At 45.7% G+C, this 15,488-nt stretch overlaps 1 protein-coding gene across 3 annotated transcripts in view; it reads right to left on the minus strand.

The window, feature by feature from the left end:
- The window catches only part of SEPTIN2 (septin 2), a 33,241-nt gene that overhangs the window by 7,094 nt on the left and 10,659 nt on the right, over positions 1–15,488 (minus strand). For all 3 annotated transcript variants that reach the window (XM_060015775.1, XM_060015776.1, XM_060015777.1), the window contains exons 4-11: positions 8,985–9,071; positions 8,115–8,238; positions 7,060–7,194; positions 6,771–6,888; positions 4,628–4,729; positions 4,079–4,224; positions 2,625–2,708; positions 1,704–1,761 (exon numbers count right to left, since the gene is read on the minus strand). In XM_060015775.1, coding sequence (XP_059871758.1) covers positions 1,704–1,761; positions 2,625–2,708; positions 4,079–4,224; positions 4,628–4,729; positions 6,771–6,888; positions 7,060–7,194; positions 8,115–8,238; positions 8,985–9,071 — 854 coding nt within the window. The remainder of the gene's footprint in view (positions 1–1,703; positions 1,762–2,624; positions 2,709–4,078; positions 4,225–4,627; positions 4,730–6,770; positions 6,889–7,059; positions 7,195–8,114; positions 8,239–8,984; positions 9,072–15,488) is intronic.

Below are 15,488 nucleotides of genomic sequence, written 5' to 3' on the forward strand. Positions count from 1 at the left end.
GCTAGTTGTTTTGCATGGGGCGTCCCAGCACTGCAGCTTGCTGGTCGTTGAGTGGAGCTGGGTCTTAGTGTTGAGATGGAGATCTCTGGGAGAGCTTTCGCTGTCTGATATCACGTGGAGCCGGGAGGTTTCTGGTGGACCAACGTCCTGAACTCGACTCTCCCACCTCAGAGGCACAGGCCTGACACCCGGTCAGAGCACCAAGACCCTGTCAGCCTCACGGCTTTTGGGAAGTCTGAGGTCTTCTGACAGCGTTCAGTAGGTGTTCTGTAGGAGTTGTTCTTCCACATGTAGATGTATTTCTGATGTATTTGTGGGGAGGAAGGTGATCTCCACGTCTTACTCCTCTGCCATCTTGAAGGTCTCACCCCATCACTTTTTATCACTATGGTTTCTCTCCGTTTAGAAAGGCCTCTAGGCAAGTGTTGTAGAAGATTTACCTCAATTTTCTTCAGGTAACTTTTGTGATTATGTTTTTAACATTTAAATATTTGATCCACAGTGAATTAATTTGGCCAAAGAAGTGTTTTATTTTTGTTTCCAAAAGGCTGGCCTGTTTTCTTATTATTTACTCAACATGCCTCAATTCCACCACTTTAACAGGTCTCAGCACCACCTTTACCTCAGAGCACATTTCCACACTTCTGATCTATTCCCAGACCTGCATTTACTTATTATTAATTTTTAAAAATATATTTATTTTCTTTATATTTGGCTGCACAGGGGGGTCTTCGTTGTGGTGCTCGGGCTTCTCACTGTGGTGGCTTCTCTTGTTGCAGAGCACGGGCTCTAGGCGCATGGGCTTCAGTAGTTGTGGCACGCGGGCTCAGTAGTTGTGGCTCGCGAGCTCTGGAGCACAGGCTCAGCAGTTGTGGTGCATGGGCTTAGTTGCTCCGCGGCATGTGGGATCTTCCCAGACCAGGGCTCAAACCCATGTCCCCATGCACTGGCAGGCAGATTCTCAACCACTGCGCCACCAGGGAAGCCCCGACCTGCATTTAATCAGCCTAACCCGCCTGTACCAAACTCTGCACGACCACCGTTTGATGTTTCCGTAACCAGTAAAGCAAGCCTCTTTTCGTTAGTCTGCTATTTATAGAGCTTCCTGTGTTTCCCAATGCTTAGCCTTCAAGACAAATGGAATTGCTTCAAGTTCTCGCTAAAACGAAGAACTCAGCAAACACACAACTCTGTGGGAATTGAGTTAGAGAGAGCTGTGATCCTCACCCTGAGCATCCTACCTACAAAGCTTTGTGTCTATTCAAATTTTGAAAGCAGTTTTCAGTAGAGCCTCTTCTAGTTTCTTCCCCTATATAAGCCCTACTACGTATTTCTTTCGTTTTCATTAATGATGCTGAATGAGCTTCTTTCATTATATTTTCATTGTCTATATATGGGAAAACTGCTGATTTTTAAACATCTTACAAAAACCAGTCACGTTACTGAATTCTCACTATTTCCAACTTTTCCCACTAAATTGCTGTTGGGTATTAAATGAGATAATATATGTAAACCAATATATACACTTATGTATATATATACATATTATCATGTGCAGATATATATATATAACAGATTAGTTATATATAGTATGTTCCTTTTCAAAAAAAACAAGGAAAAAAAACTATATGAACTACAAATAATATTTTTAGGTATACACTAAACAGTAGACTCAAAAACAGGAAAAGTACTTTGCTACTTACCTCAGCTTCCTTTTCCAGCAAGATCTGGTCTTTATTCATGTCCTCATTTTCCACTTTTCTAAGAGGTGAAAGAAATTACAATTATAATATTACGACAAATATAGTTGGTCATTTCTGACAACAGATGCTCAAAGTAATATTTCACTTTATATTTCTGAGAAACATATCTATTGAAAATTGCATAAATTTATCATTTTTCTGATTAACGACATGAATAAGACAAGAAAACGATGAAAAATGGAATACGAAATGGAAAATTCAAGATCTCTTTCTTACTCTAAGCTGGGGGGTGGCACTTTCGACTTTACCCCAAAAACAGCAGGTATTATCTGAAGAATACTCTTCTAAGATAAGTTATGAACAAACACTACAACAGTCGTACTTAAAAAAGGAACAGGATGTGAGTGTCCAAGTGGAGAAGCCGGCGCAGGAGGCCCTCTGAGCCCTCGAAGACGCGGCTCCACATGGGCCCACTCCCTTGGTACCACAACCTGGCTGTATTCCTCAGACTGGGATGTTCTCGCTGCCTCTAAGTCCCTTCCTCACATCTGGTCCCCAAATCAGTAACACCATAAAGCAGACTCTAAAGTGCACCTCATGCGTATGTACGAGGGACCTTGTGTTGAAACAGGATCCAACACAAGTCTCTGGCCTTTCCATCTAGAGCTGTTCTTGATATGCAACGGTTAAAGATACCTTTTAACAGGCACAACAAGAAAACCCCACCCCAAACAAAAACAAACCCCAACCCCACGATTTGATTAAATTAGCAACAAGTATCTCCCAATCGCTTCTGAGTAGGAAACCAAATGGTGATGCTTAGTGGTCAAGGCTGAGCTGGACACACAGAGGAGAGGGGGACAGCGTGACTCAAGGTGACCAAATATGGACCGAGGGGACAGCATGACTTGGGGCAACAACCTGCCGCCTCTTTTGAGCCTCTCGGATCGGAAGTTTTCGTAGTGAAGGTCCTGGGTCACCTCTTGGAGATCCTGCATGTGAGTGCTGAAAGAGAAAAGCATGTACCAGGGCTATGCCATTCGCGTGGAAAAAACACCCAGTGAAGGACACAGAACACACACCAGGAACTAAGACCCCAGATTACTTGGTAAACAGTACACAAAGTTGCTGGAATTTCGGGATAAGGGAATGAGGCTGTGGAAACATCTACAGAGGCGCATCTCTCTGCTACCACGATAAACAACGCACAGACACACCCAGCTGGGCCACAGGGTCTCCGCCACAAGCACCACCCCTTGCGTGAGGTCACCACAGTGGACAGAAGGAGAGGCACAGAGGCTTTAGGAGATTGTTTAGGTAAACAGTGTCTGAAACAGAGCACACTTTTCTGAAAGAACTTACGAAAAACAAGCAATTCAAACATTTGTGACTCCTTAAGCTTAACGTGTATGTCACAAAGAGCCTATTAGTGTCACCTGTGGAGAAAACCATAAATCAAAGTACTTATCTTCTGGATAAGACAGAAACAGCACTTTGCATCTTCTAATCATCTTGGAAAACACTCCTAGCTTCGGCCCAGCTTTTTCAGATACTTAAGCACTCAGCTCTGAGACAGGATCATGACAGCCAAGGGCCTGTCCCTGGAGGGCCTGGGTGCACTTTCACACCTGACATGGTGACTGAATTACATCTGACATAACTTGAATGCCAACTTTAATGGTATTTTTAGTGATTTTAATTCACCAAAAATTCCTAAACCAAGTGAGACCTACGTGGCCTGTAGAGCAATTTTCAGTTCTTCAAAGTTTATCTGGACCAGCCGTTCTTTGATCTCAGAATTCTGACGAAAGAGGGGTTAGATTTTAGCAACACTCTTTCTGTTAGCCTCTTTATTCAAGGGCAACAGCAATGCATGTTTGTTACTAAATGTACAATTTATTTTTAGAGGAAAAAAGTCTGTTTTTGTGGTCAGGTCTGTTCTAGCTGCTAAAAACCGACTGGAGAACCTCAAGGCTAACCGGGGCCACCTCGTGTGAGAGCCCGAGGCTGATGGGCAGGCTGCACTTCAGCAGTGGCTGGAGAAGGCTCCCAGGGTCCCAGGCAGCGACGCTGTCCATTTCCTCGCCAGAGCCGAGGTGTCCTGTGCATGGTGCAGCCACACCACAGGCGAGCTCTAGTCTACTTTTAGCATCAAAAAGGTCTTTGAGATTAGGAAGGAGAGTGTATTAAGCTACAGGCCCCAGGTGGAAGAGGCTAGTCTGCTACAGTCCCAGAGAGCGGAGGGCCTTCTGCATCAAGCCGGGATAGCCCTGCTGCAGGAGCACAACGGAGCCGGTGTGGCTCGCAGGCCCCACGCACACCCCCCACTCGAAAGCTCTGCTCTCCAAGCCGGTGGGAATGCACGCGCGTCTTACATGAGCATCGTCCTCAGTTTCAGGAAGTCGTTGTGCTCTGGGTTCTCCACCTCCACGACGCCCCACGGGTAGAGGCGGCCTCTGACTTTCTTGCCTTTGGCTTCAATCAGCTGATTGGATCCAACCACAGAGAATGGGATACTGGCCTAGAAAGAGACACACGGGGTAGACTGGCTCCACACAGGAAACCCCAACTTTCACTGCGGACACAGGAACGTCAGCACAGAATGAGCACGCCGCTGCCAACTACGAGGCTCACTCGGAAAACCAACGGTACACATATTTTACTTGCAAGTGGCAGTTCTTTTCCACATGGGACAAACTGTAGGAAATCAAACTAAACCTGCAGTGAGGTTTCTAAGCCTCAGGTAACAGCTATGCCAGAATATCTTTAGAGCAGAACTACCACTGTGACCAAATCTACCTGGCAACCTCAGAGGCCAAGCCTTCTAAGACTGTGCTTTGCCAGCTCTTTCCATTTTAAATGCACTGACTACAGGAAAAAGGAGTGAGTTAGTTACACTGTGTACTTGGAGACAAAGCTCCTACCTTGAGAAGTCTAGTCTGCTCTTTAAAATCTTCATCTTCATCTGACTCTGCATCAGGTAAGTGATAGATTTTGATGTTATGTTCTTCAATCTCATCCAGAATCTGAAAGAAACACCAAACCAGGAGCAACTGTAGCAAACTGCATACTATTTCAGTCAAGTCTAACGCATCATATTAGAAGTATGTCAGAATTATCCAAATGTCAATAATCATATTGATTAAAATCATTTTCAAATGATTTTACAAACTGCTAAAAAGGTATTCATGCTTGCACCGAGGGACCCTCTGTCCAGAGTAACAACAACAACGTATCACCACCTTCACTGCCCAAAGCAGCAGACTAACGACAGTCCCAGTACAGCAGGTAAAGCAGACCACACCACAACCAGCCTCCGGAAGGAGTCCTGCAGGTAGAGAAGGGAGATGCGCCCAGAGGGAACATCTCCTCAAAGGCATGGAGGGGAGGACGCAAGGGTTGTGTCTTGGGAATTACAAGAAATCCAGAATGGCTGGAAGGTTAAGACATCCAGCTGGACAGGACAAAGAAACAACTGAGGTGGACAGTTCCCTGAATGCCACCAGGTGAGGGATCTAGGGGTCTGGATTTTATTCAACAGGAAAAAAGTGGTCAGCAGTGTAACCTCACAGTCTGAACTATCAACCAAGTAGTAGAGTAGCCTAGAGGGAAAGGGCAACTGGGCTGGAGTTGAAGTAAGCAGGCACTCACCACCAGCCAGTCCACTAAGCAGCAGCCCCAAGCCCCCAGTGTCGGTGCTCCGTCAGACGCGAGGTTGGGGCTCTGCTTCTACTCTCACGCCAGAGTCTGGACCACCCAGGGAAGGGAGAGCACAAGCAAGTAAGCAGGAAGCACCCCTACTTCAAACCTGCTCCCCAGTTTTCTCCTCCTTAATGTGACCTGAAGGGCCCTGCGTGGTCAAAGATCTTGGACGAACCCCCTGTCCGCACTAAGTTGGGGTTTAAGAGAAGGCCCTCCTCCCCACACCCTCTCCCCCTCACAAGCTGGCCCTAGTCTGTTCCTAACTGCTTGTTCCCCAACGAGATGGAGAAGCTGAGCGGTGAGCGTGACCCCCTGCCTGCTCCCCACTCCGCAGCAAGAAAGTGATGGATCAAAAATAATCACACCTCCTCACTGTGGGCGACTGCAGAGCTACGGGGCCATTCTGAGAGACAGGGAGGTGGGCAGATGTTCTTAGACTGTGAAGGAGGAGCACACCCACAGGTACAAGGAAGAAACCGGATAAGGAGAGGGACTGCCAAGGCCCACGATTTCAATTCCTTTCAGCCTTTGAAATCGAGCCCGAAGAATTTTGGACACAGGATCAGAGATGGGTATAAAGCCTCCTAACCCCAACAGCTGCCCCTCCTACCTGTCCGGAATTTAATGTAACATCCTATGAAAGGTGAAGTTCCCTTAAGTGTGAATTGCCAAGACACTTACTGTCAAGCATAGAAATGCGTAAGCTTTCAGGGACTCTTCCAAGGGCCTGAATACTTCCTAAAACACTGGCAGACACGTGAGACAATAAAGGAAAGGGCTGACAAACACAAGTCCGTATTAGTTTAAAGCTCCGCTTACAGCAGAAGACATCAAGAGAGACATGAGGTAACACGAAAGTCCAACTAGGTGAAGTAACGTGCAGCGCGACAGTCAATGCCTAAAAATACACGAGTACCTGTGAGTCAATAAAAACGCAGTGAAGAGCGGCAAGCTCTGAAACCCCAGAGGACACGGCAACGGGCTTCAAGCACCGTGACAGAAACTCGCACCAGCAACCAGGCGGACGCAAACTGCAACGAGGTGCCGTTTCCCATCTCTCAGGAGGGACCCTACACACGCCGGGAGCACATCCAGAGCTGCTCCAGGGCCGCAGAGGAGCAAAAGCTCACACTCTGCTTTGGGGGCTGCAAACGGCTACAAACCTGTTTTGAGGGAAATGCAGCCCTCCTTCAAAAACATAAACGCACCTCAGTCCCTTTCTAAGAATTCGTCTGACTTACACAGTTGTGAGACGACAGAGGCGCACCGACGCTGACAGCACGGACATCAGCAAGGCCTGCTCTGTACCAGACAGGCAGGGACTGTCCGAACCCCCCGCCCCGGCCCGGGGAGCCCAGCACGCACCCTCTTCTTCAGGCGCTCCCGCTCCTTCAGCGTGAGCGTGTCGGCTTTCGCGATGACAGGCACAATGTTCACCTTGTTGTGTATCGCCTTCATAAACGCAACATCCAATGGCTTAAGTCTAAAAGTCATGTTTAAGGGAAGAATAAGGAGATCACACTGAACTTTTTTCTCTCAAAATTACCCCAATTCTTATAATAAAATATGCAGTTTGGAGGAAAGCTGGAAACCCACATAGTAAACACGAAATCTTAATCTACACACCAGGTTTCCATGGTAAACGCTTACTTACCCGTGTCCGAAGGGGGAAATAAAGTAAAAGCAACAGTGCACCCTGTTATCAATGATGTGCCGTCTGTTCAGACCACTCTCATCATGCAGGTACCGTTCAAACTGCTCATCGATGTAGGAGATGATTGTCTTAAAGCTGAGAGAAACACAAACACAGGTAATCACGGGATGCAAGAGGCAGCTGTCCCAAACTTCAAAGGCAAAACGAGCTGTTCTATTCCCTGCCTCTCCAGCAGGTGTGATTTAATAATTCAACTGTAAGATGGGGACAGAAAACCGACTCCTAGGTTTGGCAAGATGGAGGCTTTCGGAAACTGTGCTAAGAATCATTTCCGTAAGTGTTGAAGGTCAAAAGCCTGGATGGATAGGTTACAAAGAGGCTGAGCTGACTGACTGAAGACAGTCGGGGCAGAGTGGGAGCGGAACACGGGAGCTAAGGGCTGCCTGCGGAAGGAAGGGAGAAACCCCTGGTGAAGGAGAAAGACGCAAGACAGCCCTCTCCTTCCTTCCCTCTTCTCATCAGTGCTGGAAAGTTGGTGCTTTATGCTTATGGGGATTAGAACCAGGGGAGTGTGTACAACGAAGGCGGATTCTCTGCAAGGTACAGGGGACAGACTGCGCTTACATTCTACTTCTGGATTTCTTTACTTGTGCAAATGGTGCAACAAGCAGCCAGTTACAGACACTAGCTCTGGAGCAAGTCTCTTAAGAGGTTTCATCTTCTTGAATATGGAAAAGAGAAAGGCTGTACTACCATATCTTGTCCACTGGCCATGGTCCAAATCAAGGTGCTTTATTTATTCTAGCATTTGCTGTATGGTTGGCTTTGTGATATCAGATCTCACTAGAACGCTCTTACAGAAAAAAATACTCATTCCCTGTGAAATTCCTCATTTAAAATGCCGTAATTAAAATGATTTAAATTGTCTCATTGTTTTATTATACACAGCTACTCCAAACCCAGCAATCAGTCATCAACATTACAGACTGAAATACACAGAAACAAACGTAGGCAGGCACACAGCCTCATCACTGGCGGGGCTCTGGGGCACGTACCAATCCCTGCAGTTGATGGCGTCCCCGTAGCCTGGTGTGTCCACCACAGTCAGCCGCAGCTTGACCCCTCGCTCTTCAATCTCAACAGTTGATGCCTCAATTTGGACAGTTCTTTCAATTTTCTCTAAGAAAAAGAAGAAGCAAACTTAATAAAGGAACGTACCTTAAAATAGAGCCAGTTTGCAAAAATGAGAAATTACCTGTTACTTTCTTTTTATTAAACAAATGACTCAGAAGTTCACTATTTCTCTTTAAGGACAGTTCTCAGAAGGTAACATGAGGACTGTGTAAAAACGACCCAGGGTCAGCGAAGGACACATCGCAGCTAAGATTAAAGGGCTGCTTGGGAGTTGAAAATTATAATTTCTGATTCCCGGGACAAAAAGAACAATTAATGAATTCATTTTAAAACCGTCCAAGGGCTGCAGTCGTGTTGTGGTGGCCCAAGTCCCAGACTGATGTATGCACGGTTCATTCACTCAACAGCCTCAAGAAGCCCAGTGTCCAGTGCTGGACGCTAACACCTAGGGGAAGAGGTCCGATGACACCTATGCCCACAGAAATCTTCTGTGTATGCCGGTTTTTTCATGAGAACACTGATCCTCCCATCAAACATACAACATAGGCAGGAACTATTACACTTTGTAGACAAAGAAAACAAGCTTGGAGAAGACGGACCATGGTACATGGTCTGAGTGTGTATAATCGAGATCCAAGGACGTCAGGTGCAGCACACCTTTCCCTACCGACTGACGCTCTCCTTGTGTCTAGAGCCAAACAAAAACAAACAAAACACAAAGCTACGGCACAAAATACTAATTATGCACTCCGCCGCAGCTTTCACGTAGTGCAGCGCGGAAACTTCCGTACCTGCGGCTCCAGGTATGACTCTTTCTGGGTAGAGGTCAGTCAGGAAGAGGCTGTTTATGAGAGTTGATTTTCCGAGACCCGATTCACCTTGAAACAAAAAGGAAAGTGATGTCATGACGTTGTGCGTGTGACACAGTCAACTCTGTTGAGCGTTTGCGTGAGGCCCGGCCCTGGACTGAGCACCTCACGAACATCCGTCTCTGCATCCCATGTGGCGACTGTGAACACGGCACAGCCCTCCCGGCCCCACTGAGGGGGGACAGGGGCTCCAAGGTCAGTAGCCTTGTGCTCAGAGTGCTGTCCAGAGCAAGGCCTCAATTGGAATCCAGGTCTGTGAGGCTCCAGGATCCGTTAAGCTCATAAACACAATGTGACCTCTTCCCAAATATGTGGAATGGACTTGAGGTGGGTTTTTTTTTTGAGAAAAGGAATGCACAGTAGATTTTCAGGTATGGGCTCCGCTAACCCTTAAACTCATCACGTTTCAGAGAACTGAACACACACACACGTCAACAACGCCCAGCTTCCCAAGCTGTGGCAGGGCACGGAGGACGGATGGACAGCTAACCCTTGCGCACAACCAGTCTGCCATCTCCCCTGTGACACCAAGGCAAGAGCAGGCCCCTTGCCCTCTTCCTGCTTCACTCACAGCCCCACATCCCACCGCTGGCAACCACCGCACATCAGGCAACTTCCTGCTCACTTTGCTGAGTGTAACGCGACCAATTCGGGCAGCGCATAGCCACTCAAGCATTTAACGAGTTAAAAACTCCACTTAAACCACTGTGTATCACGTATTCCGAATATTTGAAGTTTGACTTCAAAGAAGATGCAAAATACCAAAAATTAAAATTCCCATTCCAAGGAAGCATGAACAGATTCCAACACTTTACTGGAGGTCATCATCTAAGGCTTAATTTGCATGTATTGGTCCGACTGTCCCCTGGGCACCTCGGTGCGACCCCCCCTCTGCTAAGTGCCTGCTCAGCCTGTGGAAGGAGCATACATCTGATTTAAAAATTACCTCTGGGAAAATCAAGAACAGAAGACTGAATCTGAAATTTGTAGACACACACGATTAGGACTGCACTTTAACTAGACTGCCATTTTCATAGATGAAAAGGAACATTAAAAGGACAAAAACAGAATTACATTTTGAACATGTCCAAATATAAGAGAGCAAGGATATGACCTAATACACACTATCCCAGCAAGTTGTCCTTTTAATAAAGTGTCCAGCAACGCCCTTGTACACGTTCACTACACTTGCAGGGGACTTTGCCAGGACGTGCCAAGTCCTCTCCCCGAGTGCCAGGCACAGGTGTAGGTGCGGGGACACAGCAGACAACAGGATGGGTGAGTCCCTGCTCCCATGGAGTCTGGCAGTCCAGCAGGGGAAGATGCCAGGCAAAGCCACTCTGTCACCGACTGCATGGTGAGAGCTGTGACTAACACAGCTGAAAAGGGACCAAGGCCAGAAGACACTGAGCAGAGGCGTCTGAGTGGAGATGGCTGATTCTAAATTATGAATCTTAATTTTGAAGGTATAAGTGATTTATTTCACTTGGAATAGCTTTGGGGTAACATCTACAAATAATCTGCTTATTAACTCAGAACATGATGCCACCCTTGGGCTGAATCTCTGAGCACACCTAGCTTTGCTCTGTCCTAATACTTTCACTAGTATCTCTATCCCAGCTGGGAGTGTCCCAAATAGGAGCCTTCAGATGGGGGAAACGACGCGAATGAAGGTGTGGACCAGTGCAAATCCATCACCACCCAAAAATTTAACACGAAACAGCAGCAGCCCCTCTCCGCTGCGTCCGGCAGCTTTGGCGCAGCAAACAATCGCTTAGCCTCTGAGGTTGGTCGGTGCTGCCGCCCCTACCGGTAGCCTGCTTCTCTGCACTGCCAAGCAATGCTCTGTCATGTGGATACAACACAACCTGCTGCTGGACAGACACCCGAGCTGTGTCCAGAAAACTGGCTTTGAGAATTCACACACAGTCTGCGACGTGCTATCACTTCTCTCGGGTGCGCCTAGGAGGGGACCGCTGAGTCACAGGGTGCCCATGTAACTGTGAAGAAAGGGCACACTTTGCCTTCTCACCAGCTGCTCCACTGCTAACACTTGCACTGCCTGCCTATAGCACTTCAGCCAGTCTGGCGGGTATGCGGGGCTACCCCATCGTGGTTTTCATGTGTGTTTCCCTGATGACTGAAGAGGACGTCATCGTGTGTTTACCACCCATCTGCTTACCTCCCATGAAATGTCTCTTCAAATCTTTTGACCCTTTTTGTAATTGGGTCATTTGTCTTCTTACTAAGCCTGTGAAAACTTTTATATTCTAGATGTAAGTCCTGTGTTGCATATACTACGATGTGAACACTTTCTCAGTTTATGGCCTATCTTCTCACTGGTGCCTTCTGAAGAAGGCAAATCTTGAGTGAAGCACAACGTATTATTTTATTTTGTGACTAGTGCTCTTCATGTCCTAAGCAATCTGCGTGCTCCAAGGTCATAAACATTTTTAAAGCAATTTTCTCCTAGACTTTTTATAGCTTTCCAACTAGGTCAACAATCCATCCTGAGTTTATTGTTGATGTTCAGTGTAAAGGAGGGGCTAGAGTTCACTTTTTTCCCCAACAATCAAGCAATTACTACAGCACTATTTGTAAAAAGACTAACCTTTTCCCATGCTGAATTACCTTGGCACTTTAGTCAAAACTCAGCTGACCATATACGTGCGGTCTGGGCTGTGACTTCATGCAGCTGATCTCTACGCCTACCCTACGCACTGCTGTGGATTTTGCTGGAAATCAGATTGTTCTGTCATGTTCTAGGCCCTCTGCATTCACACTTGCACTTTAGAATCAGATCACTAACTCCTGTTTTTCAAAAGTCTGCTGTGATTTTGACAGGGATTTAATTGACTCTATGGGTCAATCTGGGGAGGCAGGACATCTGAAGAGCCCCACTCCACGAGCAGGTGAGGTCTCGCAACCCAGTCAGCTTTCCTTTGGTTTTTTCAGCTGTGTTTTGAAGTTTTCAGTGTTGGTCTTGCACACATTTTGTTAAAAAATTTTTTTTAAGTTTAATACTTTAAAAAATATATTTATATTTATTTTTATTTTTGGCTGCTCCGGGTCTTAGTTGTGGTATGTGGAATCTTTTTGTTGCGGTCCGAGTGCTCAGTAGTTGCAGCGCGCGGGCTTAGCTGCCCCGCAGCATGTGGGATCTTAGTTCCCCGACCAGGGATTGAACCCGCGTCCCCTGCATTGCAAAGCAGATTCTTAACCACTGGACTGCCAGGGAAGTCCCCACATTTTGTTTTATTATCCCTAAGCAGTATGTACCTTTTATATTACTATAAATGGTACTACTTTTAAAAAAGATTTTATCATTGTAATTATTTTTGATATTGTATTTCTAAGTTCATTTTTAAATTACTTGCTGGTAATTATAGAAATAAAGTTGATTTTTGTATACTGACCGGAACCTGCAATCTTGCTAAACTTTACCTATTAGATCTAGCAGCTTTGTATTTTCTTACGATTTTAACATACACAAATCATGTTATTTGCCATTAAGGAGATTTTACTTCTTTCTCTCAGTTTTTCATGAGTGAAAGTAATGCTAACTATAGGTATTTCCCCTTTAGGACCAAAGTGATTGATTTCCGGTGTTAAACCACACATTCCTGTGACCAACTCCATTCATTTAGGATGCACAGTCAGTCCTGCCATGACACTTGCTTTGAAAGTGACAATTTGTTCCAACACAACTGATATATTATGTAACAATTTCAGCATAATACAAACGCTGCATTTACTTACGTGTGATTTCACTGGTGAGAAACTAGGTCTACCCAGCAGAATCAAGCCACAAAGGAACACTCCTCCCAAGGCATACACCACAGCTACCAGCTGACGTATTACAAGCCACAGCCACTTACCTCCAGTGTCCCAACTGTCCACCCATCCTCAGATAGCCCTCCTTCCACAACCTCACAATAACACACAGGCTGCAACCATCCTGATGCCCCCTTTCACAAACTTCAGTTCAGTGGCTTATTTGGTGTAGTAATTTTGATTTCTTAACCATTTAACATGTGAAACTGAGATCATTTTTACTATGTTCCTAACACGTCACTGAGGAAGGTTTTGAGTGTCGTGTCCCTATTTTCCCTGCATGATGATTTTTTAGGAACACACAAATACTGTGTTACAGTAGAACTGACTGTATTAAGGACTTGCTGCAATTTTAGTAAGGTGTCTGTGTCTAGGCTCATGAGGAATTAAGTCTACTTTTCTCATCATTTGCAGTAGGGCAGTGCTTGGCCTAATACTCTCATAATGCAGAGCATGTCTGGTGAATGTTCCACGTGCCTTACAAGAACAGGTGTCCTGCAGCTGTTCAGCACAGTGCTCTGCATGTCAGTTGGGCTGTACTGTTTGACAGCATAACTTAAACGTTCTACAACGTTACTGACTTTCTATCTGCTTCATACACTACTGTGAGGAGTGTTAAAAACTCCTGTCCTCACAGATTTATCTTTCTCCCATCAGACTCTGCGTCATGCATATTTTAGATAATGTTGTTTTGAACAGATCCCTTTCTCGTTATGATATAAAGTTCTTCCTCTCTGGGAATATTCAGGTAGTAGACCTAAAGTCTGCTTTGTCTGATAGTAATTCAGCCACTTCAGCTTTATGACTGGGGCTTGCATCACAATGTCCCATTCTTTTATTTTTAATGAAAAGGGTTTTTCCTGTAGACAACAGGAGGTCATTTAGTCTGATAACCCCTACCTTTCCCTTATACTTTACCTTGTCCATTTACACATAATTATCGACAAGGTTATGCTCAAGGCTGCCATCTTGCTGCCATCTTCCTTTTTTCTTTTCCTGCTTTCTTTTGGACTGAATACTTTTTTTTTTTTTTTATTTTGCGGTACGCGGGCCTCTCACTGCTGTGGCCTCTCCCGTTGCGGAGCACAGGCTCCGGACGCGCAGGCTCGGCGGCCATGGCTCACGGGCCCAGCCGCTCCGCGGCATGTGGGATCTTCCGGGACCAGGGCACGAACCCGTGTCCCCTGCATCGGCAGGCGGACTCTCAACCGCTGTGCCACCAGGGAAGCCCCTGCATACTTTTTTATACTCTATTTTATCAAAGCTATTGGCTTTTAGCCAAGTCTTTATTTCTCTAGTGGATGCTCTTAAGTTCACAACGTGCACCATTAGCCCAGCATCTTCCTTTCAGTAATGTCCTACCGCCTCACACGTAACGTAAGAAGTTCACAGCCGCACGCTTCTACTCACCCTGTCCTCTGCGCTACCGTTATTCATTTTATTCCTACACGTTACACACTATCAATTATCTTTGAAAGAAACTGAAAAGCAAGAAGTCTTATTTTTACCAATACATTTGCCATTTCCAGTGCTCTCCTTTCTGTGCCAACTTGAAAACCTCATTTAATCTTCCTTACGGTATACGTCTGATACTGATAAATTCTTTCCACTTATTTATCTGAAAATGTCTTTACCTTCTATTTAACCTTCATTTTTAAAGGTTATTTTTGACAAACACAGAATTCTAGGCTGATAGTTTTATACTTTCAGTACTTTAAACTGTCATTCCACATGGCTTACATTATTCCTGATGAGCAGTCAGTGGTCCTTCTTACCTCCGACCCTATGTAATGTTTTTCTTTTTCTTTGGCTGCTTGTAGGATTTTCCCATTCATCAGTGGTTTTCACCATCTGATTACATGCCCTGGTGTGCTTGTACGATTTTCCCATTTATCAGTGGTTTTCACCATCTGGTTACATGCCCTGGTGTGCTTGTAGGATTTTCCCACTCATCAGTGGTTTTCACCATCTGGCTACATGCCCTGGTGTGCTTGTACGATTTTCCCATTTATCAGTGGTTTTCGCCATCTGGTTACATGCCCTGGTGTGCTTGTAAGATGTTCCCATTTACCAGTGGTTTTCACCATCCGGTTGCGTGCTTTTCTTTATATGTATTCTGCTTGGTGCTTTAGTTTGGATGCTTTCTATTGCCCCCGTTCTTCTGCAGTGTACAATTTGCTGTTAGGCCCATCAGAAAATTTTTCAGGGTTTGGCAAGCTGCAGCTCTCCTGCGAATCTAGCCCTCTACCACATGAACAAAACAGAGCTTCACTGGGACAGCTGTGCCTGTTTGTTCATGTGTCGTCTATGGCTGTTTCCCACGACGACAGTGGAGTTAACAGCTGCACCAAAAGTTGTAAGGCTCACAAAGCCTTAAATATTTACTATCTGACCCTTTACAGAAAGAGCTTGTCAACCCCTGAGTTATTCTATCAGGGCCAGAAGTAACTGTCTGGTTTTAAAGCTCTAAATTAAGTAACTGTGTGACAGACTGCACTGCATTTCTCTTTTCTACCAGGAACTGGAATTTGCATTATTAACATCATCATGTAATTGTGCTCCTAAAACATGTCACCATTCACTTCTCTGGGC

The sequence above is a fragment of the Delphinus delphis genome, chromosome 7 (assembly GCF_949987515.2).
Source record: "Delphinus delphis chromosome 7, mDelDel1.2, whole genome shotgun sequence".
In the NCBI taxonomy this organism is placed as follows: domain Eukaryota; kingdom Metazoa; phylum Chordata; class Mammalia; order Artiodactyla; family Delphinidae; genus Delphinus; species Delphinus delphis.